General features: G+C 41.9%; 1 protein-coding gene across 1 annotated transcript in view; it reads right to left on the bottom strand.

Moving 5' to 3' along the window:
- The window catches only part of ACOT12 (acyl-CoA thioesterase 12), a 41,752-nt gene extending 18,256 nt beyond the window's left edge, over nt 1-23,496 (bottom strand). Inside the window, exons 1-5 of the mRNA XM_004420404.3 lie at nt 23,208-23,496; nt 16,572-16,641; nt 13,420-13,480; nt 10,093-10,194; nt 7,246-7,381 (exon numbers count right to left, since the gene is read on the bottom strand). Of these exons, the coding sequence (XP_004420461.1) occupies nt 7,246-7,381; nt 10,093-10,194; nt 13,420-13,480; nt 16,572-16,641; nt 23,208-23,334 (496 nt within the window). The 5' untranslated portion in view covers nt 23,335-23,496. The remainder of the gene's footprint in view (nt 1-7,245; nt 7,382-10,092; nt 10,195-13,419; nt 13,481-16,571; nt 16,642-23,207) is intronic.
- Between the last annotated feature and the right edge of the window lie 303 nt (nt 23,497-23,799).

Below are 23,799 nucleotides of genomic sequence, written 5' to 3'. Positions count from 1 at the left end.
ATCAGAATTGGATTGCTTCCTAAAGTGATCTTTAAAAGGCACATGAGGGCTGGCCCCGTGGCTTAGCAGTTAAGTGCGCGCGCTCCGCTACTGGTGGCCGGGGTTTGGATCCCGGGCGCGCACCGACTCACCGCTTCTCTGGCCATGCTGAGGTGGCGTCCCACATACAGCAACTAGAAGGCTGTGCAACTATAACACATGGCTATCTACTGGGGCTTTGGGGAAAAAAAAAGGAGGAGGATTGGCAATAGATGTTAGCTCAGAGCTGGTCTTCCTCAGCAAAAAGAGGAGGATTAGCACGGATGTTAGCTCAGGGCTGATCTTCCTCACAAAAAAATAAAAAATAAAAAGGCATATGAAATCTTAAACTCCTTCCAACTTTTTTCTCTTTCTCTCTTTTTTAATTACTGATCTTGTTAGGTGATGTCCTATAAATATCCAAAATTAGTATTAATTTCTCAATACATTTTTAAGTTAATTTCTCTTAGTCTTAGTTTTTTTGTTCAAAATAAATTAATATAAACTATCTCTAAAATATATTGTTAAATGAAAAAAAGAAAGGTGCATAATTATTTGAATATTGTGCTACCAGTTAGGTGCTAGTGTCTGTGTGTGTGTGTGTGTGTGTGTGTGTGTGTGTGTAACAATGTTTGTCCCTGAGGATGGGACCTGGGCAACTGGGAGACATGGATACTAGGAAGACTTACCTTTTAATTGAATGCTCACTTATACCTTTTGAATTTTTCACTTGTGCATGTGCACTATTTTTAAATGATTTAAAAATAATTATAAAATAAAATTTAATTAATAGAGGGCCTTATAGTGTGAGAGACATTGTGAAGACTCAAATATAAGGCAACTCCTTCTTTTCTGAGAGCTGACTTTAAAGAAAAAGCTACTTGATTCCTATGAAGACACACATGGCATACACTGGGACCCACAGGTGGGTACCAGGGCAGGTCCTATGTGCATAAGCATCCGCTATGGCATGTATGCAGGACTATACTGAGGGTAGGTGACTTTGGTGAAGAAGCATGCCTATTTGCAGGTAATTGCCAATCAATGGAGAAATAGGGCTCTGTGAGGTTCAGAAACCAATTCAGGTTCACAGCTCTGGCTGTGTACCCAAGTCCAGCACAGTAAACAGACCTCATCCTTTCTGCAGGCTTCCAAATGGGGCCTACTCATCTGGTGGTCAATTTCAATACTTGTACTTTGGACATTCATTAAGTATTGTGCCGTCATTCTGCTTGGACAACTTTACACTCATTCCACATTTTCAGGTCAGGAACTCTGACCTGAATTGAGATCATTCTAGCCCTTGTTTTCTTTCTCATAACCAGAAAGGATCAACACAGGATGATGCTCGTAAAGATTTGATTTCTTACTAAAAAATTATAATTAAAATGCTCCACCCACCAGCTGGGAGAAAATATTTGCAAAACATATATCTGACAAGGGGTTAATCTCCATAATATATAAAGAACTCACACAACTGAACAACAAAAAAACAAACAACCCGATCAAAAAATGGGCAGAGGAAATGAACAGACACTTCTCCAAAGAAGATATACAGATGGCCAGTAGGCACATGAAAAGATGTTCAACGTCACTAATCATCAGGGAAATGCAAATCAAAACAACACTAAGATATCATCTCACGCCCGTTAGAATGGCTATAATCATGAAGATAAAAAACAACAAATGTTGGAGAGGATGTGGAGAAACAGGAACCCTCATACACAGCTGGTGGGAATGCAAACTGGTGCAGCCTCTATGGAAAATGGTATGGAGATTCCTCAAAAAATTAAAAATAGAGATGCCCTATGATCCAGCTATCCCACTACTGGGAATCTATCCAACGAACCTGAAATCAACAATCCAAAGAGGCTTATGCACCCCTATGTTCACTGCAGAATTATTCACTATAGCCAAGAAGTGGAAGCAACCCAAGTGTCCCTCAACTGATGATTGGATCAAGAAGATGTGGTATATATATACAATGGAATACTACTCAGCCATAAAAAAGGACAAAATCATCCCATTTGCAACAACATGGATGGACCCGGAGGGTATTATGTTAAGTGAAATAAGCCAGAAAGAGAAAGACAAACACCATATGATCTCACTCATATATGGAATATAAACCAACACATGGACAGAGAAAACTGTATTGTGGTTACAAGGGGCAATGGGGGTAGGGGATGGGCACAAGGGATGAAGGGAGACATGTATATGGTGATCGACAAACAAAAACGTACAACCAAAATTTCACAATGTTATAAACTATTAAGACATCAATAAAAAAAAAATACAAATAAATAAATGCAAAAAAAAATCTTATCATAGTGTACCATTTAAATAAATATAGTTTGTTATGTCAAGTATATTTCAATAAAGCTGTTTGAAAAAAAAAAATGCTCCAAATCTCAAGAAAGGCTTAAGTCTTTCCACATATGCCAAGCTTCCACATTCCAGCAGTACAAGAGCACATTCCAAAGAAATCCTGCTTTTACATAATCTAATCCCATCTTTTCCCCTTTTCTTCTGAAAGCACATGATTTGGATTCAATTTTCAAATGCCTCTCAATCATACTGATACTGGCCCTGATAACAGTTCCCTTACATTAAACCCAAAACATATGAGGTTAAAACCAAAAACACTCATCCTCTTTCCCTGCTTCTAAGTTACCATTCATATGTAACTATTGGGTTTTTTAAACCTTTGTATCCCTGAACTTCACAAGGCAGATAGAAGTTACAAATCCTTAAAAGCCCAGGTGGCCTCAAGCTGGGCTCACACTGATGTTTTGGCTAATTACCAGTTCTTCAGGTTTGTTACAAGGAAACTGATATCAAAAAGCTAAAGCTTCTCAGACCTCAATTCCTTGGCTTCCTGGCGCCAGAATTCACCATACACCATGGAGACGGTTGAAGGACATCCACCTGTGATTCCCTTTTCTCGCCATCCTCCTCCCCGCCAGCAGCCTCACAAGGCCAAACGCAGGCTGATGGGAAAGCGCCGACCAGCAAGGTCACAGCCTCCCCCTCCCTCCAAGCAGCTACATTCCTCACAACGTTTAAAACTCTTTGCCTCCCATCTTTTGGGGAGATTGGACAAATTTGAGAGCTCTTGTCTCCCGGCTGGCATTCCAGTTTTATTTGGCCCCTCTTGTGTAGCGGGTGAAGAACCTGGGTATGCATCCCGTAACAATACAACATCTTGAAAAGGATTCCAATCTTTTATGCCTGATATTACAACCCATGTAGGACCCTGGTTTTTCTAAAAACACAGTTCAATAACAAAAATCATCTAGCTGTCTTCCTTTAGAACTTATTGTCCAGTCCAGAACAAACTCCATCAGATCTACGGGGAGCAGGTGGACAAATCACACACTCTGTGGCAACTTTAAGTTCCAGGCTCTGGCTCTTACATTCTTAAGAGAAATTGCTTTTTTAAGTTCTGTGGTACCTTTGGTGGCAATGGAAGCTAGTAAAATTTCTAAAATGAAGATCGAATCAATGAAACCAGGTTAAAAGTTGTTTTGTGCAAAGGAATGTAGAATAATCTATTTTAGGGCAGATCAGATGAAACAGACGATAAAAACAGACTTTTAAAAATCTATAAGTCTAAATTGAACCAGACATATAGATCTGATCTGCCCAACTTCCTAACAAACTGAAACTAAAGTCAATTGCAATCACTTTACCTCTGCATTTGAATGGCTGTAGCACGCGCCTGTTATTAATTAATTCAGAATCTCTCTCGTACTCACAGTACTGTTGGTGTTGCAGAGACGGGTACAGCAAATTGTCTGCTGCTGACTTTGTTTATTAGGACAACTTGTACAACACCAGAAGACGCCTATGCAGCCAGCCAAGTTCACCTGGCTCCTGTGACCTTGAGTGGGGAGTGAAGGAAGCTCAGATCACCAGGCCTAGCAACCCTCCCCAACAGATTGACACTCGTGAGAAAGGCCAGAGTGGCAGAGATCATCGTAAATTCCTCCCAAGACAAAGAAATAACAATTTTCAGGTGTTTTAAGTACAGGTTTGACACCAGTTATGTCTTTCTCCTAAAATCACCCTCTCCCTCCTCAATGATATTTATCCATCAGCCTTGATCAGCCCTTAACCATGACCAAATGTTCCTTTCCTGAAAAACAATGCCCCTCTGACCTCGAGGGCCCCCTTTAGCTCCAGGCTGTTCCTTCCACCCTTCACAGCCAGGTTCTTTGAAAAAATGGTTTTAACTGTTGCCTCCAATCCTTCCTATGAAAGGAGACCTTTCAAATAACAATAATAATAATAGCACTTTCTGCATGCCCAGCACTGTTCTAGGCAATCTATCTATATTAACTCATTTAATCCTCAAACAAACCTTTTAAATAAGCTCCTTTATTATTTCCGTTTTCCAGTTCTCTTTGTCTGTTTTTAACCTTGCCTCAGTGAGCTGAGAAAATCAGAGCAAAGCCAGCGGTTTGAGTCCGGGCAGCAAGTCCTGGGACACGAACATAGACAGAGCAACCTCCTGCTGGCCAGCTGAGAGAGGAAGCCGAGGGGCCGACGAGCGGGCCCAAGTCTAGCGATGCCGCCTCAGGAGCGAGCAAGCGTGGAGGAGGCGGCTATCGTGGCTGTGGGTACCTCGGGAGTGAGTGGGCTGACAGAAAGGCCCCTGCTACCTGTGGAGGAGCTGGGTCCAGAGACCAGAGAGGAGCAGGTCCCCTCTCTGATGGCTCGAGTGCAGGAAAACACCATGGGGAAACTGAGTTCCTGTCAAACGCCAGCACTGCTGTGGGACACTTCCTGCTGGTCTGGACGGCACTTTGAGGTCCAATTCAATGCTTCAGTTTCCCCTGAAAGCAGAGGCTCTGAAATGGCCGAGCTGCTCTCAGAGCAATGATGGCCACCTTATCTCTCACTGTCTACGTCTAAGGCAGAGGACAACACTCAGGCTGTCAGGGGCTAGGAGGCTGGTGGCTCTACTTCCTTCAGCATCCACTGTATCCTAATAAACGTGCTTTAACAAAGCCTAGTGTTAAGCGTGTCTAATTTGGAGGTGACTATGACATAGAGGTTATAGTCAGCTGTTCCCCATCCCTTGATTCCTCTGACTAACACGAGGTCATCAGAATGTCTCCCTTTCCACACCCTATTTATTGCACTCACGCTTCCACCAACCCTGCTCTTGCCAAGGCCACCAACGACTTCCCTATTCCCAATCCAGTGGACAGTGTTTATTCCTCACTTGCTGGAACACAGTTGACCACTCGTTTCTTCATGTAGCTCTACTCCCTTGCCTTGTGACACTACTCTCTCCAGTTCTCCTTGTACCCTGCCAGCCGGTTCCTCCAGGTCTCCTTCGTAGACTCATCTCCCTCCTCTGATCATCTCTTAGACGGCCGTGTTCCGCAGGTTCTGTTCCCGGGCCACCACCCTTGTGTCCCTGTGAGCCCTCTCTGGGTGACTGCAGGAACTATCTTCATTTGAATTAACATCTTTAAACTGTTGTCTCAAACTTACTCTCCCCAGCGCTGGTCTCATCCTTTTGATCGTTCCATAGGTACCTCAGACTAACTGAACTCATCATCCACCTCATCAGAATACCACCTCCCCAGCCCCCCATATTTATCATCTCAGTCCATGCTACCACCATTAATTAACAGGTTGCTCAAGCCAGAACCCTGAGAGTTATCCTAGACTCCTTCTGCTTCCTCACCATCTCCCCACATCGGGGACCCCATTTTGCTGATTTTGCCCCTTGTATATTTTCTGACTCCTTCCTTCCACTCTCCCCGTTGTCACTGCCTGGTACAACCACTCTTCACCTCTTGCCTGGTCTCCCTCCCTCTAGCCTCCCCTCCTCTACCCAGAGTGACCATATTAAATACAAACCTAACCATGCAACAACCCTGCTCAAATCTTCACTGGCTCTCATTGAGGACAGAAGAAAGGTCAAGCTTCTGAGCACGGCCTAAGGGAGCCTCTATGACACAGTCCTATCTTTTCATGTCCTGCCTCCTTCTGCCTTGAATTTTCTCTCTAGTAATGCTCTTGTTCTTATGATTCAGCTATTTCCTTACTTTAGTAAAATGCATTTAAAATATATTTTGGTACCGAGACCATCTTTACAAAAGGATGTACTCTTCTCAGCACAGTAATTTAATGATGAAATCTTCATTTCCCTAAAAATAACTTGGTACTGGGCATTGTCTTTTAAAAGGTCAGCAATAAACAGAAGCCTTTAAAAAGCTCTTTTCCAACCCAGAGGTCATCTGTGGGGTGGTCCCAGGACCGTGATGATGTCACGTGGGGCAGAATATCGCCCACATATGTCCCTTACCCCTGCCTGTCAGCTCTTCCTCTCCCCTCTGGTCTCTGTGCGCACTCTTCCTCCTTCCTCCTCCCCCGCTTTTCACATTCTTATTCCAACCTTTCTTGTCTTCTCCACTCCTTCCTCTTCTGGCTGTGTCTGCCTTCGCAGCCCAGGGGAGTTGGACCTTCGGTGAGCCTCCTGCCCTCCTGGCAGTGGTGAGGGGCTCAGGCTGGATCACTCCACTTCCCCCCTCACCCACTTGGCTCTCCACCACAGGTCATCCCCCCTAGGGCTGCAGGAGATGGGGGCAGACAAAAGGAAAGACAGAGGAGAGGGAAGGCAGCCTCCTGTCCTGCCATTCTCGCCTCATGAGGCCTCCTAGAGCTGGGAAATCTCTGCTGGAGAACTAAGCAAGTTTGGCTCATCAAACACAATGCTACTGTGGAAGAGCCAGGAAACAGGAGAACCTTATTGCTTCCATTCATGTCCCTTGTGATCTTTAGCAAAGCTCCTCACTGCTCAGAGTTTCCAGTTCCTCCTCTGTTGAGATTAATGCAGCTCATCTGAAATAACAGATGAGAAACTGCTTCATAAACTGTGAAGCCCAGATCGATGTGTGGCATTGTCATTCCTTTAGTCGCCGATCATCACTGAGCACACACTTACTAGCAAGGACTGCCTGGTCCCTGTCGCCCTTCTCTCCTGTCTCCTCCCCTGCAGAGATCCTCCAGTTTAAACAGATCTTAGATCTCAGCAGTTATGTTCTGAATGGCTGGCGCCTTCCTTCTCCAGCCACTGGGTTTGTTGGAAAAAGATACCTAGCATCACCAGGACCGAATTATAATCATTAGGCGAAAACAAATGTGCTCTAAGGAAGGCCCCCTTCACTTGTCACAGCATATAAAGTTCCTATAAGTAGACTTACTAACCATCTAACTGGCTGCTTTCCTTCATCAAGTTTTTAAAGGTATCTTCATGTTGTAACCGAACTTTCCTTCTCTCAGAGGCCAGATTATGTTCCACATGATCCTGTTGAGTTAGAAGTGTGACTGGTTTTAAATGAATCTAGAGAAAGAAAAACATTTATCTTTCATTGCCTTGTTAAATTATAAAAGCACAACATGAATTTTGCCAAAACAAATGACATGCTACGTTGTTTTCTAACTCAAAGTAAATGGAGCATTTACGGGCGTTTTTGCACACATATTATTTTGACTAAGTGTTTTTTCTCAAAATGTTTTTAAACTGAAAAAATCAAATAGGCTTAATTATTTCTTCATATAGTATGTGCTTTAAAGAATTTTCCAAATATTAATTTTAAATTTAAAAATTTTCAGAACTACAAAATAAGAAATTCTTCAAATTAATGAATGAGGAGACTGACTAGAATTAATGAATGAGGAGACTGACTTTGACTCCACTGAATTCTTCCCAAGAAATGTTTTCTACCTTTTGCAAAATTAAGACATCAAAGGGAGAGAATAAAGATGTTCTAGAGAAAGCTATCATGTACCAAGAGATATTCCCAATTTGGAAATTTCATCACAGGGTGAAAACATTGTCTAATAAGCAAACTGAAAGAATCAATATGTCAGAATAAAGCTTTAACTGACTTCCAGAAACCCAGAAGTATGATGCAACAGAACCAAGAGCTCGACCTCCTCCCAAAATGCCTGACTGCTGACCCGTGTGTCTAAGAGTCACCTGGCAGCTGGACTGGGGTAGCTCCGCGCTTATTTCCAGGACACCTAAAGGCTGGGCTGACCCTCGGCCCAGATAAGGATGAAATAGCTAATGATTTATTAATGCTGCTTAAAGCAAGACTCCCCTGGACTGCTTTGTCTCATTTGTGTAGGAATGTGTGGACTGAGAGCTTGCCCTGGTTTAACTAGTCACACAGCCTTGTTTTCGTTGCGTGACCAACAGGGTATAAAAGCCCACTTGGTAAACTTGTGCCTTGGCTCTTCAAGATAAAGTACATTTTGTGTGACTGAAGAGGACTCTGAGAGCTATGCCTGGAAGTCTTGAACTCGTCTGATGTCTGCCTGAGCTGTCTTTCTCCTGTGTACCACCTCCTTTAGCTTTAGTGAGGCCTTGCCCGAGCACACCCCATGGGGTCTTGTGAGTCCTTCAATGATCTGGGCTGTGCCATTGTTGAACAAAGTCTAGTTAATCATTGTTCATCTCATCCTGGGATAAACTCACTTTGGACAGAGATCCAGGTAGGCCTGTCGGTTCAAACCAGACCACTGATTTTTCATGGCTCTCTTCATGATGTGCTATATTAACTGAAGCATAGTTAGTTCTTCAGGCTCAGCAGAGACTGGACTGGAGTGTGACTACTGTCTTCTTATTCCAGGACTCCCTGAAGTTGGAGTGAGAAGTCTGAAGCTGGAGGGAAAAAATGATGGCCCTTGTTTTCTCCCCCATGTGAAGGAGTAGGTTGGGGAGGTGGACTCCTTTCCACCCCCTGCTCTTAGATATGAGAACTCTGCACTCATACCCATATGCTCTCCTTCCCAAGAGTTTGGAGATTTGGGGGATTCCAGGGTAAACAGAATGGCTGGCAAGACCTATCTCAATGTCTTAGATTTTAGTGAACACAGGATCCCTGGGACGCTTTGTCAAAGTACGGATTCCAGGTTCCTGTGCTAGTGATTCTAACTCAGTGGGTCTGAGATACAGCCCAGAAAGCTGCATTTTTATAATATAATAGCTTATATGAACTTCCGCTCAGAAAACAACCCCCCTGGGCAATGTGAATTTGCCCTGCGGACCGTTCATTATTGGGCAGAGAGTGGGAGAAGTGTCCCAGTGTATGAAACTCTGCAGGGACACCTGCCACCCAGGCTCCCGTGGGCTAACTCAGCCCCGGCCCACCTCCGTGCCTCCCGGCCCAAGTGAGGGGCAGCTGGTGAGTGCCGCTCTGCTGTCACCTCTGTTGGGGGCAGTGAAAACATTGCTTTGTCCTGGCTCTAAAGTTGGAGGCAGCCTGAGGAAGAACACTTTTGCAGAGCGAGAAGTACTTCTTGTTGCTTCAGAGTGGAGCTAGGAGAAGCCACTGTGCCCACCTCTGGGAGCGATCCTTGGAGTGAAAGATTTAAATTCTAAATTGAATTATTATAGTTAAAAATGGTTAGACTAAATGGGGACCCTCCCCCAGGCACCCTGACCCAAAAAGGTAAAGCCAAGAAATTATAATGAGTAAATCCTCAGCAGACTACGGACAGGCTGCTCTGGGCTGATGGCCAGGCAAGCCCACTGGGCATGCACACCAGGCCAGTGTATTTCTTTTAAGGGTGTATTTACCCTATATGTCCTGAAGTTTATTTTTAAACTTTAATAACTCAGAAACTTGGACATTCTTCCTTCAGGTATGAAAACGTGTGTGGACCATAACGTGCAACTGCTAGCTAAACTGCTCTTGCTTTTCAAAAATAATTTTATTTTAACTCAATTTTGAGTTATATAACCACAAAAGAAAAGTACTAAACTAGTAAGCAATATTTTTGAGAAATGATATGACCTTCAGATCATTTAAAACACAATGTTTTTTCCTTTTTCACAAACTGGCCATATCTCCTCTTCTCTTACGTACTTAATACTGTGATATTACCACAGAATGATAACTTTCACCATAAACACTGGTGAATAACCAATCTTGGGAAAGCACATCTCATGGTAACAAGAAATGTCCCTTTTCCATAATAATTCTGATGCGATTGTTAACATGTCACTGAATTACTTGCTAGATACCTCTTCACAAGAAAATTTACCTTTTCTTTTCCAACTGGTTTGGCTACAAATGTAGAGAAAGCCACGCTCACAAGTTTCTCAACGCCGGTGAACATGTCCTGTACCACAACCTTGATGCTGATCTAAAATGAAGAGAAAAATAAATAACCGTCCAGCCATCCAGACAACAGATGAGAGGGGGGCATTTAAGAGTTGGTTATGCACCTCACCATTCTTTTTTTTTTGTTTTTTGAGTAAAACCAGCATTTTAATTTACTTTTAAGCAATACTGTTTTTTCCATGATGTGCTCTAAAGCTGGAAAAATAACTTCTTTTCGATTATAGAAAAATATATATTTACCACGGAAAATTTGGTAAATATAAAAATAGATAAATGATTAAAATGGAATCTGATTATCCAGAGTAAATATTATCGGTAATCCCACCACCCAGATTAATAATTACTAAACTTTAGGTGAATTTTCTTCCAGTTTTACATAGATATATGAAATGTATATACATGCACATATATATGTGTGTGTGTGTGTCACACATAAATTTTTCTTACTGTATTTACAGTTTTATATTATAATTTTTAAAAAACTGACATTATGTGATAAGCATTTTCTAACCCCATTATTACTAAATATGCTTTTGAAAACAAGATATTAATAAATGCCCCATAGCCCATCAGAGAGATGCACCATAACTCTTTTTAATCTTTAGTCTCTGAGCTTTATAACCAAGTTAACATGGACAGAATTACATCATGTTATTTGCATCTTTGTTTCCTTTTTCAGGAGTTTTATTTTTTCAGGAACAGCAAGAAGGTGGCTGAGACACTCTATGGTGACTCTACAACGGACTGGATTGCCCCGTGTGACGAGCTCGGAAGCTCGGGTCCTCACCATCACGCTCTGCAGAAGTGTTGGTAAACTCAGGAACCTGTCATTAGATTTGGGCTAATAAATGCTTTCCCCACATATCCCAGATATAGTAACACTTTCTTGGAATAATAGGCCACCTCAGACATCTTAGTTCAGCCCTATGTAACCAATGATAAAGAACATCTATTTCTACATCTTCACCAAGTACATTATGTACAAAAATAATCAACAATCCACGATTCTTTTTAAGTCACTTAACTTATAAATGCAAAGTAGTATTTGCATGGTAAAACCTAAGCTAAGTAGATGGTGATTAACCAAATTTAAACCATCCATTCTCAACCCCAACAAATCTCAACCCCACATAGCTTTCCACTTTCAGAGAAATAGACAAATAAAAAACAGAATAAAACACCTGACAGTAAAAACAAAGCAACAGTCTGGAGAGTTAAAACATTATCTCTGAAGTTCTGAACACTGTCTCCTATTAGAACCGTTCACTTAGTTACGTATGATGACCAAATGTCTCAAAGACATATGCCAGGTGGGATTTCACCTTGTGTCATGAGACAGTAGGTCAGATTGGAATGACATCCTGTGAAAACAACTGGAAAACTGGAACAAGTGTAGGAAGTGACTATTTCCACACATAGGACAGCAGGCAACACAGAACTGTGATCCCTGGGGGAAGGGAACGAATGAGCAGGGCACCTGCATTTCCCGGGATCACAGCCTGAAGGCAATGCCCAGAAGAGGGCCAAGGGGGGGAAACCGAATCTCACTGAATTGAGGAGCCAGAAATCAAGGAGATCAAGGCAGCTGAGAGAGTCTCAGAGAGGAGGGAGCCACAAAAGGAAAGAATTCCAGAAACATGCATACAGTCCTCTGGAGTGTTTGGGTTGATACCAGCCTGAGCGTGAGTAAGGTGAAAGCTCAAAGGTCAGACAAGAACAACTTCTGAGGAAGAAACAGTTGCGAAGGAGCTGTAATGTGAACAAGTCCAGGAGCTGGCACAGAGCTGGGGATCTTTGGAGTTCCCTCCAGCCAGATCACACTGAGCACACAACATTCACAGAACCCACAGACGACCCCAACTTAGACGAGGAGCTAACAGCCCCAACTGAAGCTAGCATTTACTTTCCTTAGGATCAGAATTCTGCACTTTCAAACTCACTGGGATTTTTTCTTTTCTTTTCTTAGCTTTTAGTCAAACTTCCTTTGGAAATTCTAGCTTGTCTCAGGGAATAAGAGGAAAAGAATAAAAGAAAAGGAACTTTTATCTATGCTTGGGCTGAATATAAAGGAGAGTGCCAGCCCTCAGGAGAGAGGCCAAGCCCAGAGGCTACTGTGTGGAAGGGTTGAGAGCCCCCCAGTTGGGAGATCAGGGTCCGGAGGCACCATCACAACTGTCACAGGCAGACCTCATTGTATCCACAGCTTCCCTTCCTTTCTAGTTTCTTCAAGTGTTCTGTATTCTGTTCATACGGACACTGGGGGAAGTGACTAAATCAGGGAAAAGCATCACCATTGGTGTGGTTATTGCCGACATAGTTCTGTTACGGGTTGAATTGTGTCCCTCACCAAATCCAGTACTCAGATTGTGACCTTCTTTGAAAACAGGGTAAAATTAGTTAAGGTGGGTGGGCCCCTAACCCAACATGACTGATCTCCTTGTAAAAAGGGGAAATTTGGACACAGACACGCACACAGCGAGAATCCCACGTGAAGATGAAGGCAGAGATTGGGGTGACGCAGCAGAAGCCAAGAAAAGCCACAGATTGCCGGCAAACCACCAGAAGTTAGGAGAAGATTGGGGCAGATTCTCTCTCACAGCCCTCGGAAGGAACCAACCCTACGAACACCTTGATTTAGGACTTCTAGCCTCCAGAACCGTGAGACAATACATGTCTGTTGTTTAAGCCACCCAGTCTGTAGTACTATGTTATGGCAGCCCCAGAAAATGAGTATAAGTCCCTACATGTCTTTTGTGCCCAGGGCTCAAACGGACTGCAGCTGACCAACCCAGAAGTTGCAAAATGGGATCCAGTACAGTAAGTCCTTTCCTGCTAATTTAACCTGGACAGAGACTTCAAAAGCCCCCGAGAACGTTGTATCCACAACTATGGTAAAGAAAAGAAACCCAAGTGAGGAGAGGGAGAACAAGCAGAGTCAGAATCATTAGGAAATGAAACCCACATCTTGCAAGGAACCAAGAGAGAGCCCTTCTGCCTCGTATGTTTACTGTCTGTGTATCCTTCGAGTAGAAATAGTGCACTGCATCACATTTAATTTTAATAGCAGAGCTGACTGGGAAACATGGGCTCCTTATTATGTACGTGAGAGCCTGTCTACAGATTCAGGGGCCTTCTGAAACTCAGAATCCCATAAACTCCGAATTATTCCAAGGTCTCCTCCTCTGCCTTCTGTAAACAATGAAGAGATGAGCACCGAGAGGCAGAGAGAAGGGCAGGGGTCTCTTACCTCCATGCTTGTGCTGAACGCTCTAGTAACTTTCGCTTTGATGGTTATAACTTGTCCAACTCTAGTAAAAAAAAAAAAAAAAAAGATCTTGGTAATCCTAGCACATCTCATTTCAGACTTAAAGATTTAGTTGAATACTTATGCTCCTTCTCCTCTCAGTGCTTAGGCTCTAACATGTCCCTTGTCTTGTGAAGTCCTTTTCTTATTCACCAGATGAATATCTATACCTTATTTAAGGTCCGCATCAAACGCTACCTCTATCATGAAACTCTCATTGATTCTCCAGGCAAAATGTACCTTTTAACTACCCCACAGAACTGAGTTTATATCTCGCCCCAGGCATGCAGCCTACCATGCTTTCTATTGTGATGATTATGTATTTGTCTGACTCTCTCACCAGATTGAGTGACCATCACACTCCAGAACTGTGCTGTAATCATTCACATATCCTATTGAGCCTAGACCAGTACTTTTTGTATAAGCAATAGATATTTGTGAATTTAAAAAATATCTAATATGGCTTATAACCAAATTATATGGCTTTCTATATATAGCTTTCTATATATAGCTTTCAATTTTCTTTTTTTATGGTGCAGTTGCCATATCAAAATCACAAGAAGTTTCCTTTCCATGATTTTAGTGGCCACAAATCCTTTCTGATAACACAAACATGAAATGGCACAAAACGGCACAACTACATAGCACAGATGAGGTTACTAGTTAAGTCTAAGTTACAGAATTTAGGATTGGAAAGTACATAATAGATATTTTATTACAATATACTGTTGGCATTCCTAAGTTTAATAAAGGTGCTTTCATCTATCCCCACATAAGTTTGGATTTGCAGTAATTCGTAATTTTGCTGAGATACAAACACGTGTCAATTTTTTCTATTTCAGGAAAAATCACATAGCTAGTATGTGAGCTTAGTCAACAGACCTTCATCTGCTTCGACAAGATTCTAGAACGTCAGGGGCTCTTTCAGTGACACTGCAGCTGCCTATGAGAATAAGCATTGAGAGATGTTCAAGGAAAATTGCTGATCACAAAGACAGAAGCAGCGGGTCGGGGAAAGCACCGGATTAAGCATAAGATCCAGGCTCTAGGCACCCTCTGTCTTCTGGCTGGCTCTGGGCATTAGGTCTCATCAGTACAAAGAGGAGATTGGGCTGAGCTCTCAAGATCTCTCCATGCCAATGATTCTAATTCCTGCCCCAAATTTCCTTTGGGTCAGCTTTGAAGAAGTAATTTCTTTATGCATGTGGTTTTATTTAACTGAATTTTGCTTGTGTATAAATATAAATGCCAAATAGATAACTCTAAGCAGCAAGGTTAGAGAGATGAACTGGGCATCTCATTGGACAAGACTATTTCGAGTTTGAAAACTGATGGCAACTGCCCTATGGTCCTTGAGAACCATCCTGGACCAGAAACAGACGACCTTTCTCTTTGTTTCTCTTGTAAGTTATGTTCACATCTTTAAAGGATCAAGATAATCAGCATTAAAAAAAAAAAAAAACCAAAGAGACACAAACATATAAAATCAAAGAAATTAAGTAAAACCATATAATCCTAATTTATTACAGGTATTAGTATAAACTCTTTAAAAAACATATAATTCCTAATTCTGTCCACTGAAAAAGCCTAGAAATAATAACCAACCCTATATCAATGAGCACCTTCCCTGCCCAGATTGTGATCTCTACTTATAATTTCTTTTGAATAAATTTCTGATTCTAAGTTTGTGTGAGGAATGTAAAAGATGAGCCCATCTTGTCACACCAGAAATCAGAGGAGTTATTGAAGACTTCTAACTTTGGGGTTATGTCCAAAGGACTTAGGAACCAAACTGAAGAAACTCCCACTGGTCAAAGACGGGGCAGTTTGAGCATCCATAAGAATAACCACATCAGAATTAAATGCAACCAAGACGTTAAAATCCATGGGTTCATAACAAGAATTAAGCCTGTTTTTCATGGACAAACTTTACCTCAGGGTAACCAAGTAATTAATGAGATAAAGCGTCTCTAGACACAAATATTTCAGAAAATAAATAAAGAAGAACTGATAGAATTAGCATATTACCATCTTACGAATATCTAATGAAATAATGGTTCTAGGTAACGGTCATTAGACATGTGCTCTTGACAGGAACTAGTTTTACCAAAATATCAAACATTCATCAGATGAATTTTTAGATGTAACTATCAGTTTACAAGAAATACAAATGACAGGTGAACATGTTAAACAGGGATACAATGAGCAAATACAGTATGTGGTAAACTCTATAGGACAAATGACCAGGTTTCTTTAAAAAATAAATTGCAAGAGAAAAGAAGGAACAGAAAATTATGTGCTAAAAGACATATCAACGATATCGGATCTTGACTCAATAAACCAATTGTTTAAATTAAAAAAAACATTTTTTGAGACCATTGGGAATGATAACTTCTGTTAATGGTATTGTGATTATGTTACCATGTTTTCTAAAAGAGTCTTTATCTCTTAGAAATATATACTGAAATATTCACAGATGATGCCTGGGATCTGCTTCAAAATAATGCAGGTGTGTGGGCGAGTATGGAGGGGTACTGAGAAAACAAGAGGGTCTATGAGTTGATTATTGTTGTAGTTAGGTGGTGGGTCCTTGGGGATACACTGTGCTATTCTCTTGACTTCTGTGTGTGTTTGAAATATATGTGTACCTTGAAATTTCCTACAATAAGAGATGGTAAAGCACATACTTCCACACATAAAATGTTTTTCATAATTTAACATCTCTACTCAGATGAATTAATGTTTTCCCTAATGATGAAATTCACCATCATAGAGATACTTATTATCATTAATTATTCTTCTAGTCGAGGAAGGAGCCATTAAGAATCAGCTTTTAGCAATCCTGCTATGCCTTATACCAGAATGCTCAGAGCTATTTCTCAACAAAGTCAGGATTGTGCATTTACACTTGAGTGTTTACTAAAAGCAGGTCCTGCAATTATTTCTTTTACTGATTTATATTTGGTCAAACGTTATTTATTTTACTAACAAATTGGATCAATGACTCCAAATGAATAAGCTTAGGTGCCACAAATATATGTTGCAGATGAACCAATAAACCCAGGAGAAAGGCATGATAGAGCAATGCCACTTACCTAGCTGTCTCCTCAAATTGTATGTCATCCACTGAGGCTGTAACACAGGAAACCCCAGCATGTTTCTCAGCTTCAAAAAATAGGTAAAAATGTGCTGCATTAGTAGTTATGTCTGAATATTTCAGCACAAGGGAAAAGGAATAAACCTTAAGTGGATTTATTCTAGTAACTCATCCTCTTGTTCAATATAGGACCACTGTGCCCAAACCTCTGGATGATCCAGAATGCTGACAGTTCTTTTGCTCTCTAAGTTATATTTCTACTGCATGGAAATGACTGTACTTCCTTCTAAGTTTTAACTTGCACTATTTTAGATTTGAAATTCAACGCCAATACCCAGATATCTAGCTATTTAAGTAGCAATTTTAGTAAGTTGGTGCCAACTTTAAATATTTTGTCAGGTACTATCCTTCTTTTGTTTTAAAAACAATGCATCAAAGCTGTATCCATTATCCCACATAACCAGTCACCGAATATATTTAAGCCACTTCATCAGTATAAACACTGAGCTGAGTATGGGAGACCCTGAGATCATACCCCAAATCAGAGAGGAACTTCTCTGGGAATCAGAGAAATAGAGATGGGCACAGAGTAGGTATTTAGTCAATATTTATTATTTAGTATTATGAAATTCACACCAAATTCACTATACATTAATTAGGTTGGAGGATGAGAGTATTGAGTAGGGGGAGAGAGACTAGGGAGGAGCCCCAGTTATTTCCATGTCCCATGTCTGCATTTAATTTGTCAAAATCTTTTTTTTTTATTGTTGGTTTTACTTTATATACAAATATCAGAATTTATTCTCTTTGGGAAAAACTTTGACATGTGCTTCTGCCAGAATTTGATTTTGAGGCAACAGTAAATTAAAACCCCAACAGATTGCATTGGCTTTTAAAGAACTTTTAACCCCATTTTAATTTCAGAGACTTCACTCCTAGAAAAAGAAAGAGACAGTGAATTATACTGAATTTGTATTCTTTGTGTATAGTGGATTACTTTAATTGCAATCTACATTAATTGGTAGTCCCTGGTAAAGAGAGGTGAGAAAAAACTTCGGAGAGCAAGTCTTTAAACACTCCTCTTTATGATCTAATTCTGTAGAATACTGGACATTTTGATTTTACTAGTTGAAAATAACTAAATGTCCCTCCAAACATGCATGTAACATAAACTTTGAGTTACCAGAAAATGAACCGTAGCAGAACTCTGTGTGTGAGTAAAGGAGGGGGAAGATGGGCTTCCCAGCTATAAAGTTCAGTGAGAGGAAGGGAACATAAAAGTATCAGACTCTAGAAATACTCAAGGTAGGCTCAATTTAATTCAGTGTCTCAAACATAAGTTCCCACTGACTTCCAGCCCCTGAGCCAAATTGGTCCTATTTTTTAACGAGTCTACTTGGTGGCAGTTAGAGATCCAGCCATAGTCCGTGCCCTTCTAAAGCTTAAGATTTCCAGAGAACTACTGGACCCCTGCAAATACATGCTGTAAAACATTGACTAAAGAGTACCTCATAGACATTTGTTCCAGTTGCCTGACACAAGGAAATGGAATGTTGAGTTTATTAAACTATTCTTGTTAATAAATTGTTACCATGTACACCAACATGAGTTACCAGTTTTGAATTACTTAAATAACTAAAGTGCAATAACCAATAAAAGACTCAATTTTTATTGTGTATCTTGAGTATCTACTATATGTATACATAGCACTATTCTAGATTGCATTAGGGATCAAGAAGAAACATAATCATAATAATAGTTGCTATTTATTAAACATTTATTATTGGCCAGGCCCTGAGCTAAGTATTTACGCACATCAATTACATGAGGTTGGTATTATTATTAGTTCCATTTTACATTGGGAAATTTAGGCTTAGAAAGATTAAATGCATGGTTCTAAATAGTGATTTTAACTACAGAAGCAATAGGAATTCTCAGGAAAGACAAGACCAACCAAGGAATGCTCCCTAAAGAAGTACTTGGCTAGATATGGGCTTCAGAGCCTCACCAGCCACGGTTTACACTACAAACTTGCAAGGGCGATTAAATTAAAAAGAAAAATAAAGATATAGGAACTAAAATAGGGCCACATTTTTACATGTGATTATATGTGGTTGTTTTCTTTTTGTAAGTATATCAGGTTATCAGATATGAACTCTACACAACCAGCTTGTTCTGGTTCTTGATTTTGATTGTCCTTCGTAGAGTATGCCAATAAAAGTGGAGAAACCCTAAAGCTATTTCCGATTTCCTGGAGAAACTGAGAGAAGATGAGGAAGAGTTGCAGAGTAGCCGAGTGGTTGTAATCCACAAATGAGATGATGATTGATAAAAATGGTGGTACCTCCATTCATTCGTTCCTGTAACTAATATTGATTGACCACCTGTGCTATGCCAGCCTCTGTGTAAGGTGATGGAAATATAAAACAGCCATGATCCCTGTTCTTATGGAGTCTGGTGGAGAAGCCAGGGATTAATTAAATGAATACATAATAACAAAAGGAGTTAAGTGCTCTAAGAAAACATGGATTTTTATGGGAGTCTGTAACTGAGGAACCAGACCCAGGTGGGATATCAGGGAAGGCTTCCACACAGAGGGAATGCTTGAACTGAGATCTGAAGGATGAGTAGGAGTAAAATGGATGTGTGGCAGGGGAAGCAGAGGAAAGGAGATCATGCTAAACAGAAGGAACAATGACCACAAAGCTCCTGACGAAGGTCTTTGTGGCTAAAGTGCAGAAAGCAAGAAGGAGGGTGGATAAGATAAGGCTGAAGGGAAGGCTGAGGATGGACTGTGCACAGGGCCTTGAAGCTCTTGGTTGACAGTTTTTATAATAATTATTATTAAAGATATTGTTCCACTGTTTTCTGGACTGCATTGTCTCTGATGAGGTCAGTGGTAATTCTAATCATTGATCTCCTATATATAGTGTAGTGTTTTTCTCTGCCTGAATTCAAGTTTTTCTTTTCATCACAGTTTGACTCTGATGTATCTAGATGTGGTTTTCTTTGTATTACTCTTGCTTGGCGTTCAACGTCTTCTTGAATCTGTATATTTTCCCCATACTTTTGCTCATCTCCTTTGGAACTCCAATTACATGTATGTTATAAATTTTGATATTTTTTTCTTTTAAAATTCATTTTTCCCCTCCATTCTTCAGATTGGATAATTTTTATTGATCCATCTTTATGTTTACTAATTCTTTTCTCAGTCTTCTCCATTCTACTGTTAAGCCTATCCAGTGAATTTTTTATTTCAGACACTGTAATTTTCAGTTCTGGAATTTCCATTTGGTTCTTTTTTTTTTTTTTTTTACAGTTTCTACTGCTCTGCTGAGATTTCTTATCTTTTCATTCTTTATGATCATATGTGTCATTACATCCTTGAACATTCTAATACTAGCTGCTTTAAAATCCTTGCAGCTTAATTCCAGCATCTTGGGTCAGCTGGGGATTGTCATCTCCATTGATTGTCTTTTCCCTTAGGAATGGGTTATGTTTTCCTGTTTCTTTGTATATCAAGTAATTTTGGATTGTATCCCAGCAATTGTGAGTGATATGTTGTAGAAACTGTGGGTTCTTATATGTTCCTCTGAAGAGTATTTTTTTTTTTTTTAAGTAAGCAGTTAACTAAACTCAAACTATAAAACTTTGTCTCCAACGAGGTGGGAACTGCCCTTTTGGCCTTAGCTAGCAAGCTTGGACTTTTTGTCTTATGCATATACGATTCAAGGTTCATCAGAGATTTGAGCAAAGATTATGGAGGAAGGCTTGTAGGCCTTGGGAAGGAAGACAATGGGAGAAGATGAACAGAACTTGTGGTCAGATTAGCAGCTTCTAAAAGTACTTTAGATGCAGTGTGGAAAGGAGACTAGAATGAATGGAGAAGACCAGTTTGGAAACCACTGCTGAAGTCCACATGAAAGATGATGGTAGCTTGGACTAGGCGGTGGCAGTGGAGGCATGGCAAAGTGGTTGGGTTTGAGAGATTCCTTTAAGGTAACATTGATAGGACTTGGTTCATGGATTGAATATGTAGAGGGGGAAGCAAGGTAGACAGAAGTATTAAGGATAGATGACTCCTAGATTCTTATATATATTTTTTTTTTGGTGAGGAAGATCAGCCCTGAGCTAACATCCATGCCAATCCTCCTCTTTTTGCTGAGGAAGCCTGGCCCTGGGCTAACATCTGTGTCCATCTTCCTCTACTTTATATGGGATGCCGCCACAGCGTGGTCTGACAAGCGGTGCATCGCTGCACGCCCGGGATCCGAACCTGGGCTGCCAGCAGCGGAACACGTGCACTTAACTGCTACACCACCTGGCTGGCCCGACTCCTAGATTATTGACTTGCACAGTTGGATGGATTGGGTGCTATTCCTGAGAGAGTGAACCCTGGAAAAGTTTCACAAATGAAATAGAGAGGGAAGTGTGAGTCTGGGATATTTCAAAATAAGAAATGGATATGGAGGATGGAGAATAACTCAGAGATGGCGTCAAGTCTCTAGGCTTGAGGAACTAGAAGAATAAGGGGGCCACTGACGGAAATGAGGTTTAATGCTGAAATGATAGTGAACATATTTACTCTTTCTTTAAATATTGAGAAGACATTTTGGAATCTAGTAGTGCCTGGGGGTCATGGCAGTGCCCATGGGGCCATGACTGTGATCATTATGTATTGTGGTAATGTGGCAGCACAGAAGTGCTGGTCAATAAGGAACTCTGGTTGGGAAAATGCCAGAAAAACCAATTTTTGTATTACTCTTATTGCATAAAGTAGAGCACCAGGGTAGAGCCTTTCTCTGCAGCAGATTTGGTTACACCTTAGCTAAATGATGTCCCTCGCTTATGTGGTGCTCTTCTCATCATGGAGGGTATAACCCAGGCATTATCCATGTTTCCAAACCAAATTTATCATAAAGATTTCTTTAATATTGTGCTGTTAGTAATATAACTATTAAGGTCCAGAGTAATTGATTATCAATTGAATCATTCTATGGTCTGAGTTTCCAAAGATGTAAAACGATAGAGAATTGCAGGAGGGCAATTGTTTCTCCATGACAGGACAGGGGCACCAAGTGAGGTAACTTTGAAAGTCACTTCAATACTCACATATGCATTCAGTTTCCGTGGCAATAGGCATCGTTATTATTAGCAACCCTATAATAACATCATTATTATTAGCCACAAGGAAGCAACAGTGCTTCCTATCCTCGTTTTGCCTACATGTGAGTTTATTTTATATTCATGTTTTCACTATTATGTTATTATAACCGACCTCAAATCCTGATAAAAACTGTGAAGACAGAAACCAAACAGACTTATCACCCAACAGAAAACAAACAGATTGGCATCAGGTAGCTGACTGGATTTTGCAGGTGGTTAACACCCAGAGGATCAGAAACTCTAACGCTCATTGAGAAGCAGAGTTCTGTCACCCTCTGAGCTCTACCTTTGTCCTCTGTAAAATCAGAGACCTGGGCTACATGATCTTAAGCTCCTTCCAGCTCCAATATTTTATCCTAACATATTTTACTTTAAAATGTACATTTGCCGACTCTATTAAGTGCCTCATGCAAAGCCTGGTTTATTTTACAAATGGGATTCCAAGTTCTGGACCCATCCATCATCCATCTAGCCATCCATATAATCAGGAGGTTTTTATTTACTGCTGACTAAGCACTAGGGAACTAGCTTCAGTTTACACACTAATTGGCCAGGCAGGAAATAAAAAGGTGAACAGATTAATACACAAAATAATTACAGATTGTGCTAAGTGGTCTAAAGGAAGTCGGAAAGGGTATTGTGATAAAAGTGATGAAAGGGTGCAAATGTAAACAAGTGGCCAGGAAAGACTTCTCTGAGGAAATGATATTTAAGATGAGATGTAATGCATGGAAAGGGCCAAGAGAAGAGCACAAAGGCCAAAAGAAAAGCAGGTGCAAAGGTCCTGTGCAGAGACCATAGTGTGCGGCAGGGAACAGGTTGAACACGGAAGCAGGTATGAGACGCGAGTAACCTATCAGACCAGGCATTAGAGTTGCAGAAACGTAAACCAATACCACTCCTCTAAGCACATTTTTAGTATTGTTGAAAATATAGTTATTTTTCAATAAAAATATGTAATGGGTTCATTCCTGTTCTTTTTGAATGAATAAATTTTTAAAAATTTGGTAAATATGGGTAAAGATAACCCACATACACAAAAGCTCTCCAGCGTCCCCACTTATTTACTGGGGTAAAGGAGTCCTAAGACTAAAGCGTCTGAGGAGCCACTGGTCTAGGGCATTCCCGGCGTGGGGCGGACTGGCCCAGTCACCGCGGTCCCCGGCTGCACGGAGCTCACAGCCCCGGCAACATTCTCCCCTCCTTCCCTCTCTCTCCTCGCCGTCCCGGGTCCCGGCGCGGCGCGGGCTGGGGCGCCAGCCATCAGCTTCCTCTCTGGGGTGCGTCGCCCCGGATCCTGCCGCGTCCCACCCCTGCCATCGCGGTCCCCCGCCATCCCGCACCCCCACATCCCAGCCCGCCGCCCGGTTCCCAGACACCCCGCCGTCCAGGCCCCCCGCCGTCCGGACCCCGGCCCTGCCCCGCCTCCCCTTCGGTCCCCGCAGCGGCCCCCGGCCCCGGCCCCTACCCGCCAGGCAGGCGGTGGCGTCGATCCAGCGCAGCAGCTGCCCGGCGCTCAGCTCGCCGCGGGCGGTGGCGTGCCCCGGCTGCACCGCCCGGCTCATGCGCGCCTCGCCGGGCGCCGGCCGCTCCATGCGGGGCCCGGCCCGCCCCGCGCCACAGGGCTCCGCGCTGGCCGCCCGGCAGGGGGGCTGAGGGGGCTGGGCCGGGAATACCCCCAGGAGGGCGAAAGGAGCTCTTCTGTCTCGGGAGAAGCCCGATCTGGGGCGACCGAGGCCGGCGAGGCTGCGCCAGCCCGGCGTTCCCACCCGTGGAGACGGGCAGGGGTCCTTATCTCGGCGCACCGTGCGCAGAACTCGGTGAGACCGAGTGCGCAGCTCACGGCGTGTGCCCGGCTAGGGTGAGACAGGCGTTTGCTGAGTAAATAAATAGGGAGGCTATCATCCGGCTGAAGAACTTGACAGGCGACGGGGAGTTAAGAATCGATTAAATGCTGTCCAGAGAATGTAGACCTTTTGCTTTGGCAGTTGATTTTAGAGACTTTTTTTTTCTTTTTTTTTTGGCTGTTGACTGCCACGTAGAGTGAGCACTCACTCCTC

This window comes from Ceratotherium simum, chromosome 4, assembly GCF_057802395.1.
Source record: "Ceratotherium simum simum isolate JZ-2026a chromosome 4, ASM5780239v1, whole genome shotgun sequence".
In the NCBI taxonomy this organism is placed as follows: Eukaryota; Metazoa; Chordata; class Mammalia; order Perissodactyla; family Rhinocerotidae; genus Ceratotherium; species Ceratotherium simum.
This window is presented reverse-complemented; position numbering and strand designations above follow the sequence as displayed.